At 38.9% G+C, this 15,367-nt stretch overlaps 1 protein-coding gene across 5 annotated transcripts in view; it reads left to right on the forward strand.

Annotated features, from left to right (window-relative positions):
• Window positions 1-2,697: 2,697 nt before the first annotated feature.
• The window catches only part of TRIM37 (tripartite motif containing 37), a 148,159-nt gene continuing 135,489 nt past the window's right edge, over window positions 2,698-15,367 (forward strand). For 2 of the 5 annotated variants that reach the window (XM_057714464.1, XM_057714465.1), the window contains exons 1-3: window positions 2,708-3,278; window positions 5,000-5,101; window positions 13,843-13,883. In XM_057714464.1, coding sequence (XP_057570447.1) covers window positions 3,258-3,278; window positions 5,000-5,101; window positions 13,843-13,883 — 164 coding nt within the window. In that variant the 5' untranslated portion in view covers window positions 2,708-3,257. Of the gene's footprint in view, window positions 3,279-4,999; window positions 5,102-13,842; window positions 13,884-15,367 lie in introns of all 5 variants that reach the window. The other 3 variants (XM_057714468.1, XM_057714469.1, XM_057714470.1) reach the window with 2 other exon arrangements.

Here is a 15,367-nt window from a genome sequence, read left to right on the forward strand (position 1 = left end):
TCTTCTTAGTTAATAAAATCTATAATTCTATCTTTGAAATGTTTATTGTATCCAACCTTCACTTTACCTTCACTCTTACTACCTAATTTAGACCTTTTTTATTTCTCATCTGGATAATTGTTTTCTCCTATGTGACTATTAGTGTTTTTATGTCTTAAATTATGTGATATAAATTAACTTTAATTAGACTGTATTTTAAATACAACTTTAATTTTGAGAAATTAAAAAAACACAAGTATGCTTGTTCTCCCAAATAACTGCAACTTTTTCAGATATTTCTACATGTACACAAATTAAAAAACAAAATAGGCTGATATCAGCCTATTTTTTAAACAAAAATTGGCTGATATATACTGTACTGCAGCTGCATTTCATTTTTGGTTTTTTTTTTCATTTAAAATATATTTTCGGTATTTTTGTCACACATCTGCCATTCTTTTGAACAGCTGTATATATGAATTTACTGTAATTTTTACCAGTTCCTCATTGATAGGCATTTAAAAAAATAAATTTATTTTATTTATTGGCGGCATTGGGTCTTCCTTGCTGCACACGAGCTTTCTCTAGTTGATGAGAGCAGCGCCTACTCTTCATTGTGGTGCACAGGCTCCTCGTTGTAGTGGCTTCTCTTGTTGCAGAGCATGGGCTCTAGGTGTGTGGGCTTCAATAGTTGCTGCACATAGGCTCAGTAGTTGTGGCTCACGGGCTCTAGAGCCCAGGCTCGATGGTTGAGGTGCACGGGCTTAGCTGCTCCTTGGCATGTGGAATCTTCCCAGAACAGGGCTCGAACCTGTGTCCCCTGCATTGGCAGGCAGATTCTTAAGGACTTCCTAGGTGGTGAAGTGGTTAATAGCCATTTAAGCTGTGTAATAAGTTAGGAGATTTAGGGGGTAGATAAAGGAGGACGGCAACGTCAGCCTTTCCTTAAGGAATTCTAATAGAGTGGATCACAGGTTTCCCAACCACACAGGGTAGTTTAGCATACTGCCAACTAAATTCTTTTTTTGCTTAAGTTAGCTAGAATCTGACTTAGTGCTTGCAGGCTGTGACCCCTAATTAGTTGTACATGTTTTCTAATTTTCCAGTATTATGAGCTACTGCAATAAATCTTTAAACATTTTGGGGTTCTCGGGCTACAAGAACATATTTTGATATTTATCATACATTGTAATTTGACTTATTTGCTTTTTTGTTTCTAAGAACTTTTATTGAGATACAATTGACATACAGTAAACTGCATATAAAGTGTCCAATTTGATTTTTTTTGTATTAGTAATGTATGTATGGCAAGCCCAATCTCCCAATTAACCACCCCCCCCCCCGCCCCACTTTCTCCCCTTGGTGTCCACGTTTGTTCTCTACATCTGTGTGTCTATTTCTGCCTTGCAAACTGGTTGATATGTACCATTTTTCTATATTCCACATATATGGTTAATATATATTTGTTTTTCTCCTTCTGACTTCACTCTGTGACAGTCTCTAGGTCCATCCATGTCTCTACAAACGTCCCAATTTCGTTCCTTTTTATCGCCAAGTAATATTCCATGGTATATATGTACCACATCTTCTTTATCCACTCACCTGTTGATGGACATTTAGGTTGCTTCCATGACCTGGCTATTGTAAACTACTTATTTGCTTTCTGCTATACTGGGTTGCAAAGACCACGTCTCATTACTCTGAATCCTAAGTAGTATAGTACTATGATCCACAAATAATTTTTTAAATTGAGGTAAAATTCACACACCATAAAATTTACCATTAGCCATTCTTAAAATATACAATTGAGGGCATTTTAGTATAAAAGATGTGCAACTATCACCTCTAGGTAGTTCCAAGACCATAAATAATTTTTGGTGAAAGATTTTTTTCAGGCACAATTATTCCTAAATTATATCTTTGTCCATGGCTCATGTAGTTTTTAAAAAACTGTTATGCCCACTACTTGTAATAAAGTCCAAATGCTTTGATATTTAAGAAATTCTTCCTAGATAACTGTTGATGCTCTTCAGGTGCATTCAAGTTGGGTTAAGTGTTAACAGTTTGCAGTGAACTGGAAAGGAGAAATTAAATTCAAAGTAATAATTTTATGTACGTCCTTTGCCTCACACCTTCAATTCCTCCAATCTTTAAACATTTTTTACGCTAGAAAATTGTAGAAAACACACGCCATCATAGGAAAGCTGAATACAGTTGATACTCTTGTACTTTCCACAGTCTTATGGCGAAAGCTCACCTCAAGGGTGTGGGTCTGACGTCTACACCGTCGGTGGTCCCGTCCTCCGACGCCGGACCCTCAAATTACTGCTCTAGGCTTCACAATCTGGAGCTTTGCTTCAGTTGGTGGAGCGGAAGTCTTAAAAACCTGAGAATCTGGGCTTGCTCCCCGAGAAAGAACCATTAGCCACGAATCCTCTGCACCAGTTTCTCAAAGTGCCGGCCATAAGCCACCTGCAGCCAAACTATCGAGAGAAGTTTTTGAAAACGCCGATTTCGTGGAGCACCACCCTATAATCACGGAGTCCAAATACCTAGGGGTGTGGCTCCGGAGTCTGCATTTCCCACAAGCCCTCCAGGTGGCTCCAGCCTTTGGCGCGCAAAACTTTGAGGCCGGTGGACCGCCGCCCCTCCCCTCAGGGGGGCGGGGCGCGCCCAAGCGCCACGCTCTCCTCCGCCTGCGCTAACCCGGCCGAAGGCACGCAACCCTGCGGCGGCGACCGGCCAAATCTCGTGTGCGTCCCCGCACCGCGGGAACTAGGCGGCCGCCTCTGGTCCGCTCCCTTAGCGCAGCCGCCTGTGCGCATGCGTGCACGCGCGCCGCGCCTTTCCTCACACCGCGCCTTCCGCTACCCTGGTTACCGTTGGTGTTTGCGAATTCCCTGCAGCACCTTCTCCGCAGGAGGCCAGCGCCGCCGGGCCCCAGCAGCGGTTCGATACGCGCGCGCCCGCGTCACGTGGGCCAAGGCTCCCTCTCCGTAGCTGGCGAGTCACTGAGCCGGGAGGAAAGAAGCTGTGGCCACTGCTCGTCCTCCTACTGCGCCCTAGGGCTGGCGCGCGGATAAAAATGGCGAAGTGGGGGTAGCTGGCGCCGAACCCGAAGCGATGGGGCGCGCAGGTGGGGCGGTCGTCGGAGCCCCCTGACGTGGGCGCCTGGCTGTTCTCCGCGGCGATTTGACCTGTCGACCTCGGGCCGGCGCCTAATAGGTCACACCACGGACTCCGCGGGTCTCCGAGGGGCCCGCCGAGAGCCGGAGGCGATGGATGAACAGAGCGTGGAGGTGAGGGGGCTTGAGGAGGGTGGTGGTTAAGCTCCCTCGCCACCCGCTGAGCGTTCTTTATTCGAGGCGCCTTGCCCTAGTCCACCTTCGCGTAGGGCACCCGCACCCCGCCGCTGCTGCTGTGGAGGGGGCTGGCCCAGTGCGGAGGACCCCGTGCTCGTTTTGCAGCCCTCCGGGTGCCTTGAGCTCTGATCGTCCCCGCAGTCAGGAGGTGCGTATCCTGGCGTTTTCAGGATGTCTTGGCACCGGTACTCATCCCCACAGGATTTTTGCAAACTACAGCCTGTTAGAACAAAACTGCGAATTCTTTAGATGCACGTGCCCTGCGACTCGCCACCAGTTCTTACCAATTTATGCGCGGATCCCAATCTCCCTCCGAATGGATGATCATGCCCTCCCAGCGGTTCATTTTATAGACATCTGCCCTGATTGAATGAGGATATCCTATTCGACTGTAGTTTTCCAAAGCAACCTGTTCTTTCATATCTGACTCTTGTAAACGATGATTTCACATGTTTGGGGTATTTACGGTAAGGCTAGGAACATAAAAAAAGAGTGCTTATTGGACATAATTATATGATAATTGTCAAAATTCGAACCTTCCAATTACTAAAATACTAAATTCTTGATAAGGAACAACTGTATTACTTGGGAACTCCACTTGAAACTAGTCGTCGTGTGTGTGTGTGTCCGCTCCCCGCCCCCCCACCCCGCGCCGCGTCTGCATCTTACAGATTCTTTCTGGTCCTGCAGAGTCATGGTTAGACTCATGAGTGATTTTCTCCTTAATTCCTCATATAAAAGTATTATAAAGGTTTTGTCATCTTACCTTTGTTTTAGAAGAATTTAATTCCTCTGGAATGGAGTAAAGATAAATGTGAGTAATGTAAAAATAAACTTAAAATATGTAATAACCTACATTTAATTATATCTGTTTTCTTGTCAGATACTTCCTAAAATGGATTCATCTGAGGCTAGCAAAGATAATACTGTTTCTTCTATTTACGTAATTTTTTTTCTTCCCAAAGCCCTCATAGAGCTACTGCCAAAATTCTCATTACGGGCGGAATTTCAGGCTCAAATAAGTAGCTAGTTGATTGCAGCATCATGGCAGAAATTCAGAGCAGAAATTCACATTTCTGAATTCTGAATTACATAACTTCTCTCTTGATCAAAGTATGCTGCCATTAATGTATCTTTTTATACTTAAATTATAAAAGTAATCTATACCGCTTGGGGAAATTGCAGAAAAAGTCACAAGTTTATAGTATTCATTCAGTCACATAGTTTGCCTTTTTTTTTTCTTACTGTTATATATCATAAGAGTTTTTGTTTGTTTTTTTGGATCATTAAACAATTCAAAAATATTTCTGGTGATTGTGATAATCTATGTTAACTCCTGTAATTTAATATTTTGACATTTGGGCTATAGCCAGATTCTTGCCATTATAATTATTGCTTCAGTGAAAATATTTGTGCATAAGTCTATATTTGCATTTCATATTTTTTTCTTAGACTAGAACCATTGTGAAGCTTTGAAAAACGGCAGCATTTTTTCCCAGGAGGTGTTCTGAGATACCCTGGATCTTGAGTAACCAAGTCCTGATATGGAATATAGTTAAAACTGAGATGTAAATGTCGAGTGAATTATTGCAAGCATGCTTTTTTACTCCTGATTCTTTAGCCTATCTGGTGAACCTTACATCTTTTATTATTTTCAGAGCATTGCTGAGGTTTTCCGATGTTTCATTTGTATGGAGAAATTGCGGGATGCACGCCTGTGTCCTCACTGCTCCAAGCTTTGTTGTTTCAGCTGTATCAGGGTAAGTTGTATCTCTTTTTACATACGTTTAGTATATACAGGGTGTATTGTAAAAATTAACCATTTTCTTTATCTTTTTTTAATTTTATATTTTATGCTGTCTTAAAAGTGTCTTAAATAAATGTTTCTTAATAGGGAGACCATCAATGTATATTGTTTAGCACTGTGGAGATGAGTAATCATCAAGTGATAATTGCCATGAAATGTCTGGAACCCAAAGCCCAGTATAATTGTAGTATATTTACATTATTAAATCACTGCACATTTAACAAGTACTTATGAAGTGCTCACCTGTGTTGTGTTTGGGGTTGAAGATACGAAGATAAGTGACAGAAGCGCTTGCCCTGCAGGAACTTAAATCTAATTGAGAGAATGGACTTTGTGTTTATATTGAAGAATGTGTAGTGTCATAAAGAGGCACTCACATAGTGCTGAGACTCAGGAGGGAGAGTTTATACTTGTTTGATGGGTAAGACAGAGAAAAAGCTAGTAATGGGTTCAAAGGCAAATAATAAAATCATATAATCTTATAGTTAAAAGATACCTTAAAGATGAATTGAATCCAGTGGCTTTAAAAATTGAGTGTCGGTGAGCCCCACAGACAAAATTATGAGTAAGCCTAAGGTGTAAAGCAGAACTTATTTTGGTTGTGTGTGGGGATTCAGTAGCACATCTGCAGGCCATGGTTGAAAACTGCCTTGCCCACATTACTCTTAGCAGATTATTTCCTTTACTGAGAAAGTCAAAGCCATCTAACACGCTCTTTATCTCAAAACTTCTCTGTAGTTCCTTATGCCTGCCTGAGGAAGATAAATATCCCTTTGTCAAGAGGCATATCTGTAACACTTGAATCATGTGGTTCCAATCTCATAGTTAGCAAATGATGGAGCTGGGTTTGAACCCAGGAAGCCTGGCTCTAGAGTCTGTGTTCTTTGGCACTACACCATGTGCAGAAGGTCTAGGTTACGTACCATGCTGGGTCTTCCACTCATAAACTGAGAGACTTGATCTTCTTAGCCGTTGTGTTCTTAAACAATAGACTCTAGATAACAAGATCTGTCTCACAAGATTGTTGTGGCATTAAATGAGATAAGCTAAAAGGTAATTTAGAAACTAAAATGTAGTTAAGACTTTGCCTTCCAATGCAGGGGGTTTGGTTGGATCCCTGGTTGGGGAGCTAAGATCCCACATGCCTGGCCGTCAAAAAACCAAAACATAAAGCACAAGCAATATTGTAACCAAAAAAAAAAAAAAAAAAAAAAAAAAAAGGCTGATGGTGGTGGTCACTTGTTTAAAAAAAAAAAAGAAACTAAAATGTACTCTCTATTTGTAAGGTGTTACGTTATTCTGTTGTAAAAATAGCAACTTATATACATATCATGTTTTATTAAAGCTGAAGCTTAGAGAAATGAAGTAACTGGTCTCTATCACTGTAGTTAATTAATTGGTAGAGTAGATCTGGACTCAGCTCTTTTGATGAAGGTCCAGTATACATATGACCTCTGGTTATTACCTATACCTCACTGATTTTTTTTTTTTTTTTTGATGGGAACTGGTTTTTAAAGTCTATTGAATTTGTTACAATATTACTTCTTTTTTATGTATGTTGGTTTTTTGGCCTCGAGGCATGTGGGATTTTAGAAATCTTAGCTCCTGGATCAGGGCTTGAACCTGCACCCCCTGCATTGGAAGGCAAAGAGTCAACCACTGGACCACCAGGGAAGTCCCCTCACTGATTCTTCGATTCTTCACTTTTACCTCTTCCTCCTCCTGTTCCTTACAAGTGTTTATTTCTTAATTATTGCATTGGCATTCTCTATTATGAAGTTTCTGGGAAGTTTTCATCTACTTTGGGAAATTTGATTTACTTTTGCAAATTTAACTATCATCTATGTGCATGGTTCCTAAATCTGTTCCTTCAGCATTGACCTATAAGTATCTTATCTGGTTGTCCTTCTAACATCTTGAACTTTACTCCAAATCAAATTCTTCTCGTTATTTTCTCAAATTGACTCTTTTTGAATTCTTTTTTTTGTTTGTCCTCTTCTACCAGTCACTCAAATGTGAAGCCTTGGACACCAATGATTTTTAAGTCTTGTCAGTTATCTTCTAGGTCATTTATATCTTTCCTTACCTTTCCATGCTTATTATTACCATCCTAATATAGAAATACAGACATTTATTACCTCATGCTTAGATAATTATAGTTACCATGTAACTGAGCTCTCTGTTTTGAGTCTTTGCTTATCTTTAGTCTATTTTGTATCCTGCTGCCATATTGATATTTTCCAGTAATGTCATTGTCTTTTCCTCCCAGAAACCTCAGAGATTTATTGCCTGAAGGATAAAGTCCAAGAACATTAGCCTTATATTCAGACCATCTGGATAATCTGGTTCTAACCTTTCTTTTTAGAGTTGTCTTGGTTCCTGAATACACCATTCATTTGTTCATTCATTGAACAAAATATTAATTGTATGTCTACGTGGAGTTAGGCATTGACTTCTGAAGCAATTGACTTGTTTTCTGGGCTAAAAAGTAAATAACTATATGTTAGATATTCTTCTTAGCATAAAGAAAAATGAAACTGGTTGAGGGTACAGAGTAGGGACTTCGAGAGGTAACCAGCAGGTTTGGTAGCTGTTTTAGATAGGGTAGTCTGGGAAGGTCTCTCTGAGTAGATGACACTGAGCAGAGACCAGGATGAGAGTGATGGGAATATCTAGGGAAAGAAAGTCCTTGGCAGAGAAATCAGAAGGGGCAAAGGCCCTGAGAAAGAAATATGTTTAGTGTGTTGAGAAATAGCAAAGAAGCCAGTGTGGTTGGAGCAAAGTGGACAGAAGGAGGGAAGGAAAGGAAGTGAGTTTGAAGATGCAACTAGAGGCCTTGGTAAAGACCTTGGATTTTATCTTAAGTATGCTGCTAGCCATCGAAAGCTTTTGAGTGATTTGAAGTTTTTTAATTAATGTTTGAAAGCTATCATTCTGGCTACTGTGTGGGAAGTGGACTATAGGCAGATGGGAGAGAGAGTGAAGAGAACGGTTAGGATGTGCTTTATTAGTGAAAGATGAGTGGTTGTTTAGACGAATGGTAACAGTGGAGGTAGTGAAAAATAAGGCAATGCTGGATATGTTTTGAAGGTAGAATCAGTAGATTTTCATACAGATGGGATGTGAGGAAAGTTGTTTTATAGCATCTGGGTGAATGAATGGTTTCCCATTCTGAAGTAGAAAAAGCTGGGGGAAGAATAGATTTGGGTAGGCTATAAGATGTGGTTTTTTTTGTTTTTGTTTTTTTTTACTTTTAACTTATGTTTTACTTAGTAACTACAAAAAAACACATTGTTTTTGCTAGTGAGAGCAATATAATAAAATATAACTTTTTCTTGAAAAAAAAAGTTTGTGAGTCCGTGATACTGCAGTTCAAAATTTTAGACGTTTCAGTTTATTATAATACTTGTATTTTTTAAATCTTTAAAAAATTGAGATATAATTCACATACCATAAAATTTACCCTTTTAATGTAAAAAGTTTTTTTAAAAACATGTCAAGTTTGAGATGTTTATTATACATCTAATTGGAGATGTTGACAGTTGGAAATGGGAATCTGGATTTGGGGAAGGGGACGTTAGAGAGATTGAATTATTAGCATATAGATAGTATTTAAAGCCAGGGGACTAGATGAGATCATCAGATTACCGCCTGTGGGAAGAGACTGTTAGGTCTGAACTCTGGGTCACTGAACGTTTAGATGTTAGGAGGAGGAGGAGGATTCAGCAGAGGATAATAAGAAGGAGCCAGGAGTGAGGCATCACAGAATTCATATGAAAAACATGTTTGAAACAGGAGTAGTTTAGCTGTGTCATATGGTTCTAGCCTGGGAATTGACCATTGGATTTGATTTATTTTTTGGGGGAGAGGTGAGGGAGGGGGAGTGCACTGCACAACATGCGGGAACTGAGTTCCCAGGCCAGGGATCAAACCCTGCCCCCTACAGCGAAAGCACAGTGTCTTAACCACTGGACCACCAAGGAAGTCCACTGGATTTGAGAATATGTAGGTTATTGGTGACCCTGATGAGTAGTTTCTGTGGAACAGTAGGGGCAAAAACTTGATGTCAGAGAGCGGGAGGAAAATGGGACAGCAAGAATAAAAACTGTCACAGAATCTTGTTGTAAAGGGGAGAAATAGGTAATGGGTTGAAGCAGGATGTTGGGAGTCATCTTTTTTTTTTTTTTTTTATAAATTTATTTATTTATTGGCTGCGTTGGGTCTTTGTTGCTGCACACGGGCTTTCTCTAGTTGCTGAGAGCGGGGGCTACTCTTCATTGTGGTGCGCAGGCTCCTCATTGTAGTGGCTTCTCTTGTTGTGGAGCACGGGCCCTAGGTGCATGGGCTTCAATAGTTGCGGCATATGGGCTCAGTAGTTGTGGCTCACGGGCTCTAGAGCACAGGCTCAATAGTTGTGGCGCACGGGCTTAGTTGCTCCGCGGCATGTGGAATCTTCCCAGGGCAGGGCTCGAACCCGTGTCCCCTGCATTGGCAGGCAGATTCTTTACCACTGCGCCACCTAGGAAGTCCGGGAGTCATCTTTTAGGAGAAGGTTTATATCTTTTTTCTGTTTGTTTGTTTTTGTTTTTTGAGAAGGTTTATATTTTGCTGGGACTGAACCAGTATAGAATAATTAATCATGCTGGAGAGACAAGGAGTAAAGTCCTTGAGACGCTGAGCATGCCACACAATCACATTGTTTATTTGAATGCTTTCCCTTCCTTCTCTTCCACCCCATCTCTGTTCATTTGTCCACACAAATTGAACTATCTTTGACAGTCCAGCTGCTTGTGTCATTTAAACAAACTAAGGCCCAGACCCATGAATGGAACAAGTAGACTTGTCCAGAGTCATCTAGTATTTGGTGACAGACCAAGACTAAACTTACTGCCAGGCGAGCACTCTACCCATGACTCCCTGGTGCCTCCACACGCGTCCCAAAAAGCGGGAACATTGGCTGTATTTTCAGGCCAGGTCTTCATTCAGTTGATTTTCTCTCAATACCAGTTCCTGTTTTGTATTTTCTCCCGTTTTTTTGCTCACATCTTTCACATCCAGTGTTTTTTTTACCCCCTCTTGATTTTTAGCATTGGTAGCAATTTGCCAATAATTATTGACTTTGTTTTGTTTTTAATTTTTCAGTTTTTTAAAATTAGGTATATTTGACATATGATAAACTGCACTTATTTGAAGTATACAGTTTGATATGTTTTGACAAATATATACACTTGAAAAACCATCTCTTCAGTCAAGATAATGAACATACCTTTAATCCCCCCAAATTTCTTTGTCCCTCTTGGTAATCCCTCCCTCTGCTTGTCTTGTTCTTAAGCGTCCAGTGACCAGCTTTCTATCACTATAGATAGGTTTGCATTTTCTAGAATTTTATACAAATGGAATCTTACAGTATGTATTCTTAAGAGTCTGGCTTTTTTCAGTGAGCAAAATTATTTTGAGATTCATCTATATTGTTGTATCAGTAGTATTCCTTTTTATTGCTGCATAGTAGCATTCCATTTTATGCATATGCTGTAATTTGTTTATCCATTCACCTGTTGATGGACATATAGGTTGCTTCTAGTTTTGGGCATTTACAAAGAAAACTGCTGTGAATGTTTGTATAAAAGTCTTTTAATGGACTTAAGCTTTCTTTTCTCTTGGGTAAATAGGAATGGAATGGCTAGACCAAATGGTAGGTGTATATTTAACTATTTAACAAATTGTCAAACTGTTTTCTAAAACAGTGGTCCCCAGCCTTTTTGGCACCAGGGACCAGTTTCGTGGAAGACAATTTTTCCACGGACTGGGGGGTGGGGGTTTGCGAGGGGATGGTTCAGGCCATAATGCGAGTGATGGGGAGCAGCAGATGTAGCATCACTTGCTCTCCTAACGCTCGCTTGCTGTTTGGCCTGGTTCCTAGCAGGCGGCAGACCAGTATCCATCCTCAGCCCCAGGGTTGGGGATCCCTGTTCTAAAATAATTGTATCATTTTACATTCTTACCACCAGTGTATGAGAGTTCCAATTCTTCCATGTTAATGCCAACACTTGGTATTGGTATGTTCAGTCTTGAATTTTAGCCATTTTTATAGGTATGTGGTAGTACCTCTACTTTTCCCTTAAGAGCAGGAAAAAGACAAGGATGTGTGCTTTTATTACTTTGGTCCATTACCCTCTCCCCCAACCCCTGGTAACCACTATTCCTTCTTCTCTATGAATTTGGCTAGTCTAAGTACCTCGTATAAATGGAATCATAGAATATTTGTCCCTTTCTGCTTATTTCTGGGCTCTCTATTCTGTTTCATTGTCCTTATGCCAGTACCAAACTGTTTTGATTTACTGTAGCTTTGTAAACTTTGAAATCACGAAATGTGAGTCCTCTAACTTTGTGGAAAGTTTCCAGTCTTTCACCATTGAATATGATGTTTGCTGTGAGTTTTTTATGTATCAAGTTGAAGAAGTTCCCTTCTATTCCTGTTTCTTGAGTGTTTTTATCATGAAAGGATATTAGGTTTTTTCAGATGCCTTTTCTGTATCCATTGGGATGATCATGTGGGTTTTTCCTTCATTTCCTTAATGTGATTGACGTACTATATTGAATGATTTTTGTAGGTTGAAGTATCTTTGTATCCCAGGAATATATCCCACTTGGTCAAGGTGTATAATCTTTCTAAAAAAGCGTTGAATTTGGTTTGCTAGGGTTTTGTTGAGGATTACCCTTGAACAATTTTACAGAGTAGGAATGCTGATTCTCTTGTTGTATATGAGGAAACTTGAACTCAGTCAAATGCCTGGTGTCACAAAGTAAGTGCCAGAGCTGGGAATAAGACTCAGGTTTGAATAATGTCTCAAGCTTGTGGTTCTTCCATTTTAATGAAGGAGAGAAATTAATTCTTAAATTGAAGGTGGGGAATTGCCATAAAGTTGTTTCTTTAATATTACTTGTGTACTAATTTGTATCGCTGGTTCTTACATTTGGTTTTGGTTTGGTAGAAACATTGTTTTTCCTCAAAGCATTAAAATTGCCATATTTGTTTTGTGATTAGATTATAGAACACAAGGTAAAAATGCCCAAATATTAAGAGAAGGGAAAGATCACTAGCCTGAGGTAGGCGAGAAACTTTATGAACATAATCAGTGAACATTCCCATGGGACAGCACATGGACAGAAGGACAGTATAAGCATGTACACAAATAGGATGCCAAGAGTGGTATATATTGTAGCAATAAGCCTGTTTTGACTGGAAGGGAGGGGCATATTAAAAAATATAGACTGGTTGATTCCTTACCATGGTCCCAACCTCTATAGAGGTTTTAGTTTAGCAGGGCAGGGGAGACCAACAAATAAGTCAGTATACCAAATGTTATAGGTACAATGAAAGGGGGAGTATGGGTTGTTGTGGTAGAGCGTGGCAGTGGTATTTAAATAGTCTATAGACAGAGTTTTCTAGAGGAAGTGACATACAATCTGAAATCTAAAGGATGAGCTGGGATAACCTAGTTGAAAAGAGGTGTTGAATGTCCTGGGCAGAGAGGGGAAACATATTTAAAGACCGAATCTTGCTGGATCCCCTAGGGTGAGGTAGAAGATGAGGCTAGAGAGATGTGGGCTGAGACCAGTCCTGGAGGAGTGCTGTGACTTTAGCAGAGTATTGTTTGAGGGAAAGGAACCTGACCTAAATTTTGCTTTGCTCAGGGACCAAAGAAATAATATTCAAGGTTATTAAGAATGGAATCCTTTTCCATCTATTTTCTTTTTCTTACAGCTTTATTTTCTGTGCTATGAAGTATGTTTCCCCCTATTTAATCTTCTACTGTTCTTTAAGGATTCCTTGGGAATTTTATTTCTGAGTTAATTGTTTGACTTTAGGTAAAGGCTTAGGTTCTTTCATAGAAATAGGAAGGGATAAACAGAAATAACAGATATTTAGAGTACATAGCTATTATGTTATATATTTATTTACCTCAAAACCTGTTTATCAGACAATTAAAACAAAGTATTTAACCATGGAGCTATTGTTTTTGGAAAGATATTCAGAAAGTCTTAACATCTCCTTTGTATATGATGTAAAACTGCTCTCTATCCAGTAATAATGGTTGAATTAATAGAATTTGAGGTTTAGTAGAGATATTATTCTCTTGTAAAATATAATATGAGGAAACCAGATTATGTAGATGTTAAATTACTGAACTCTAGAGCTCTTTTAAGACAAAGTTTTGCTGTATTGCTTGTTTCTATTTTTCTGTCTAGTTTATATAGCCATAATGTATATACTTTACAATTAGTTTGCTTTTCAAAAAGTTTAGTAGTAGCTTAAAATTCCTCGGAGATTTTATGGTGGGTTAGTTAGAGGTAAATCATCATAGTGGCTTATTTTGGGTGGTGGTGGTGACAATATTATTTTTGTGGCAGTTATTCACATCTTCCCTGTGAGATCCAGAGTTCTAGGATCACTTTCTTTTCCTGTGAGAGAATGGCTTCTTAATAATTATTTTGGTATGAGTTCTGTGCCTTTGAAAATTTATTCCTGTCACGATGATAATGAGGAGACAGATTGCCTGCTGTTTTATAAGTATCTCTATAATTAATGCAGGCACTAGAGAGTTAAACTCATTAAATTTGGTATATAAGTATTCAATATGTACAAATTAATGATGTTTCTGTAATCCAAATGTAATTTTTTTGCTTCCTTAGCGCTGGCTGACAGAGCAGAGAGCTCAGTGTCCTCATTGCCGGTAAGTGTTTCACTGTGATTATTTGTGAATTTTGAAAGTAGTAAGGTGATGGGGTCAGAGTGTGCCCTAATATTCACAATGTTCTTTCTGCAATCTGCCACAGTTCTCTTTGTAAATACAGTTGAAAAGAAAATAAGCAATCTTTCTAGATAGAGAAATAGAGACTAATTTATCTGACTTAGAATTATGTAGAATACATTATATTGTTTACCTTCTTTTGGAAAATCATTGTGTAATTTAACTTACCTTTTACAATTAAAAAAAAAGTTTCTGTTAAAAAAAAACCCAGATAGTAGTAAAAAGGCTTCTGATACTCCCCGCCTGATCTTTTCATGAATTAACACTTTCAGAAGGAATTGTTAGGTGTGTGTATCTGTTCTTCTAGACATTTTTTCTATGTATGTACTGATATGTATACATATAAATTTTTTCTTAAAACACACAAATGATATAATATTGTTTTGCTATTTGCTTTTTTTCCCATGTAAAATATGGTGATGCCTTTATTGATGGTATATACACGTCATTTAAAATCAGTTTTTGAATAATATCCACTGTAAGATTATACATTGATTTTTTTTTTTATGCTTATATTGAGAGACATTTAGGTTGTTTCCATTTTTGGTTATTTCAGATGATGCCAGATTGTGTTGAAGGAAAAGGTTTTTTACCATTTTACGTTCCTAATGATATTGAAAATGCCTTTTCCTCATATTCTTGCCAGCACTGGGTATTACCAATTTTTTTTTTTTGTCATTCTGCTAAGTGAAAAATGGTATCATTTTTAATCTGCTTTTTTAAAAAATGATTGAAACTGAGCATCTATTAAAACAATTTTAGCCATTTATAATTTTTTTTCTTAAACTACTTCATTAACTTTTGCCCTTTTTTCTTTTCTTTTTCTCCTGCATTGGGTCTTTGTTGCTGCATGCAGATTTTCTCTAGTTGTGGCGAGCAGGAGCAGGGACTTCTTTTGTTGCGGAGCATGGCCTCTAGGTGTGTGGGCTCAGTAGTTGTGGCACACGGGCCCAGTTGCTCTGCAGTATGTGGGATCTTCCTGGACCAGGGATCGAACCCGTGTCCCTGGCATTGGCAGGTGGATTCTTAACCAATTCGCCACCAGGGAAGTCCTGTTCACATTTTTCTTACTAACTTTTAAGAATATTAGCACTATCAAATAGAACTTTCTGTATGATGGAAATGTTCTATAGCTTTGGTGTCAAATGTAGCAGTTGAGCACTTGAAATAAGTCTGGTGTAACTACGTAATAAAATTTTCATTTTTTTTACTTAATTTGAATTTCAGTTTAAATAGTCACATATTACTAGTGGCTGTCATTTTGGACAGTGTAGCTTTAGACTAAGGAATTAAGAATTCAGTCTGTAATCTGAATTGCTAGTTTTTTTATTCAGTTTTTTTTTGTGTGAATGATACATTATTGTAGAAATAAGTTACAACCATACTTTTCATTGTGTTTGTTACTG

The sequence above is a fragment of the Hippopotamus amphibius genome, chromosome 17 (assembly GCF_030028045.1).
Source record: "Hippopotamus amphibius kiboko isolate mHipAmp2 chromosome 17, mHipAmp2.hap2, whole genome shotgun sequence".
Lineage (NCBI taxonomy): Eukaryota > Metazoa > Chordata > Mammalia > Artiodactyla > Hippopotamidae > Hippopotamus > Hippopotamus amphibius.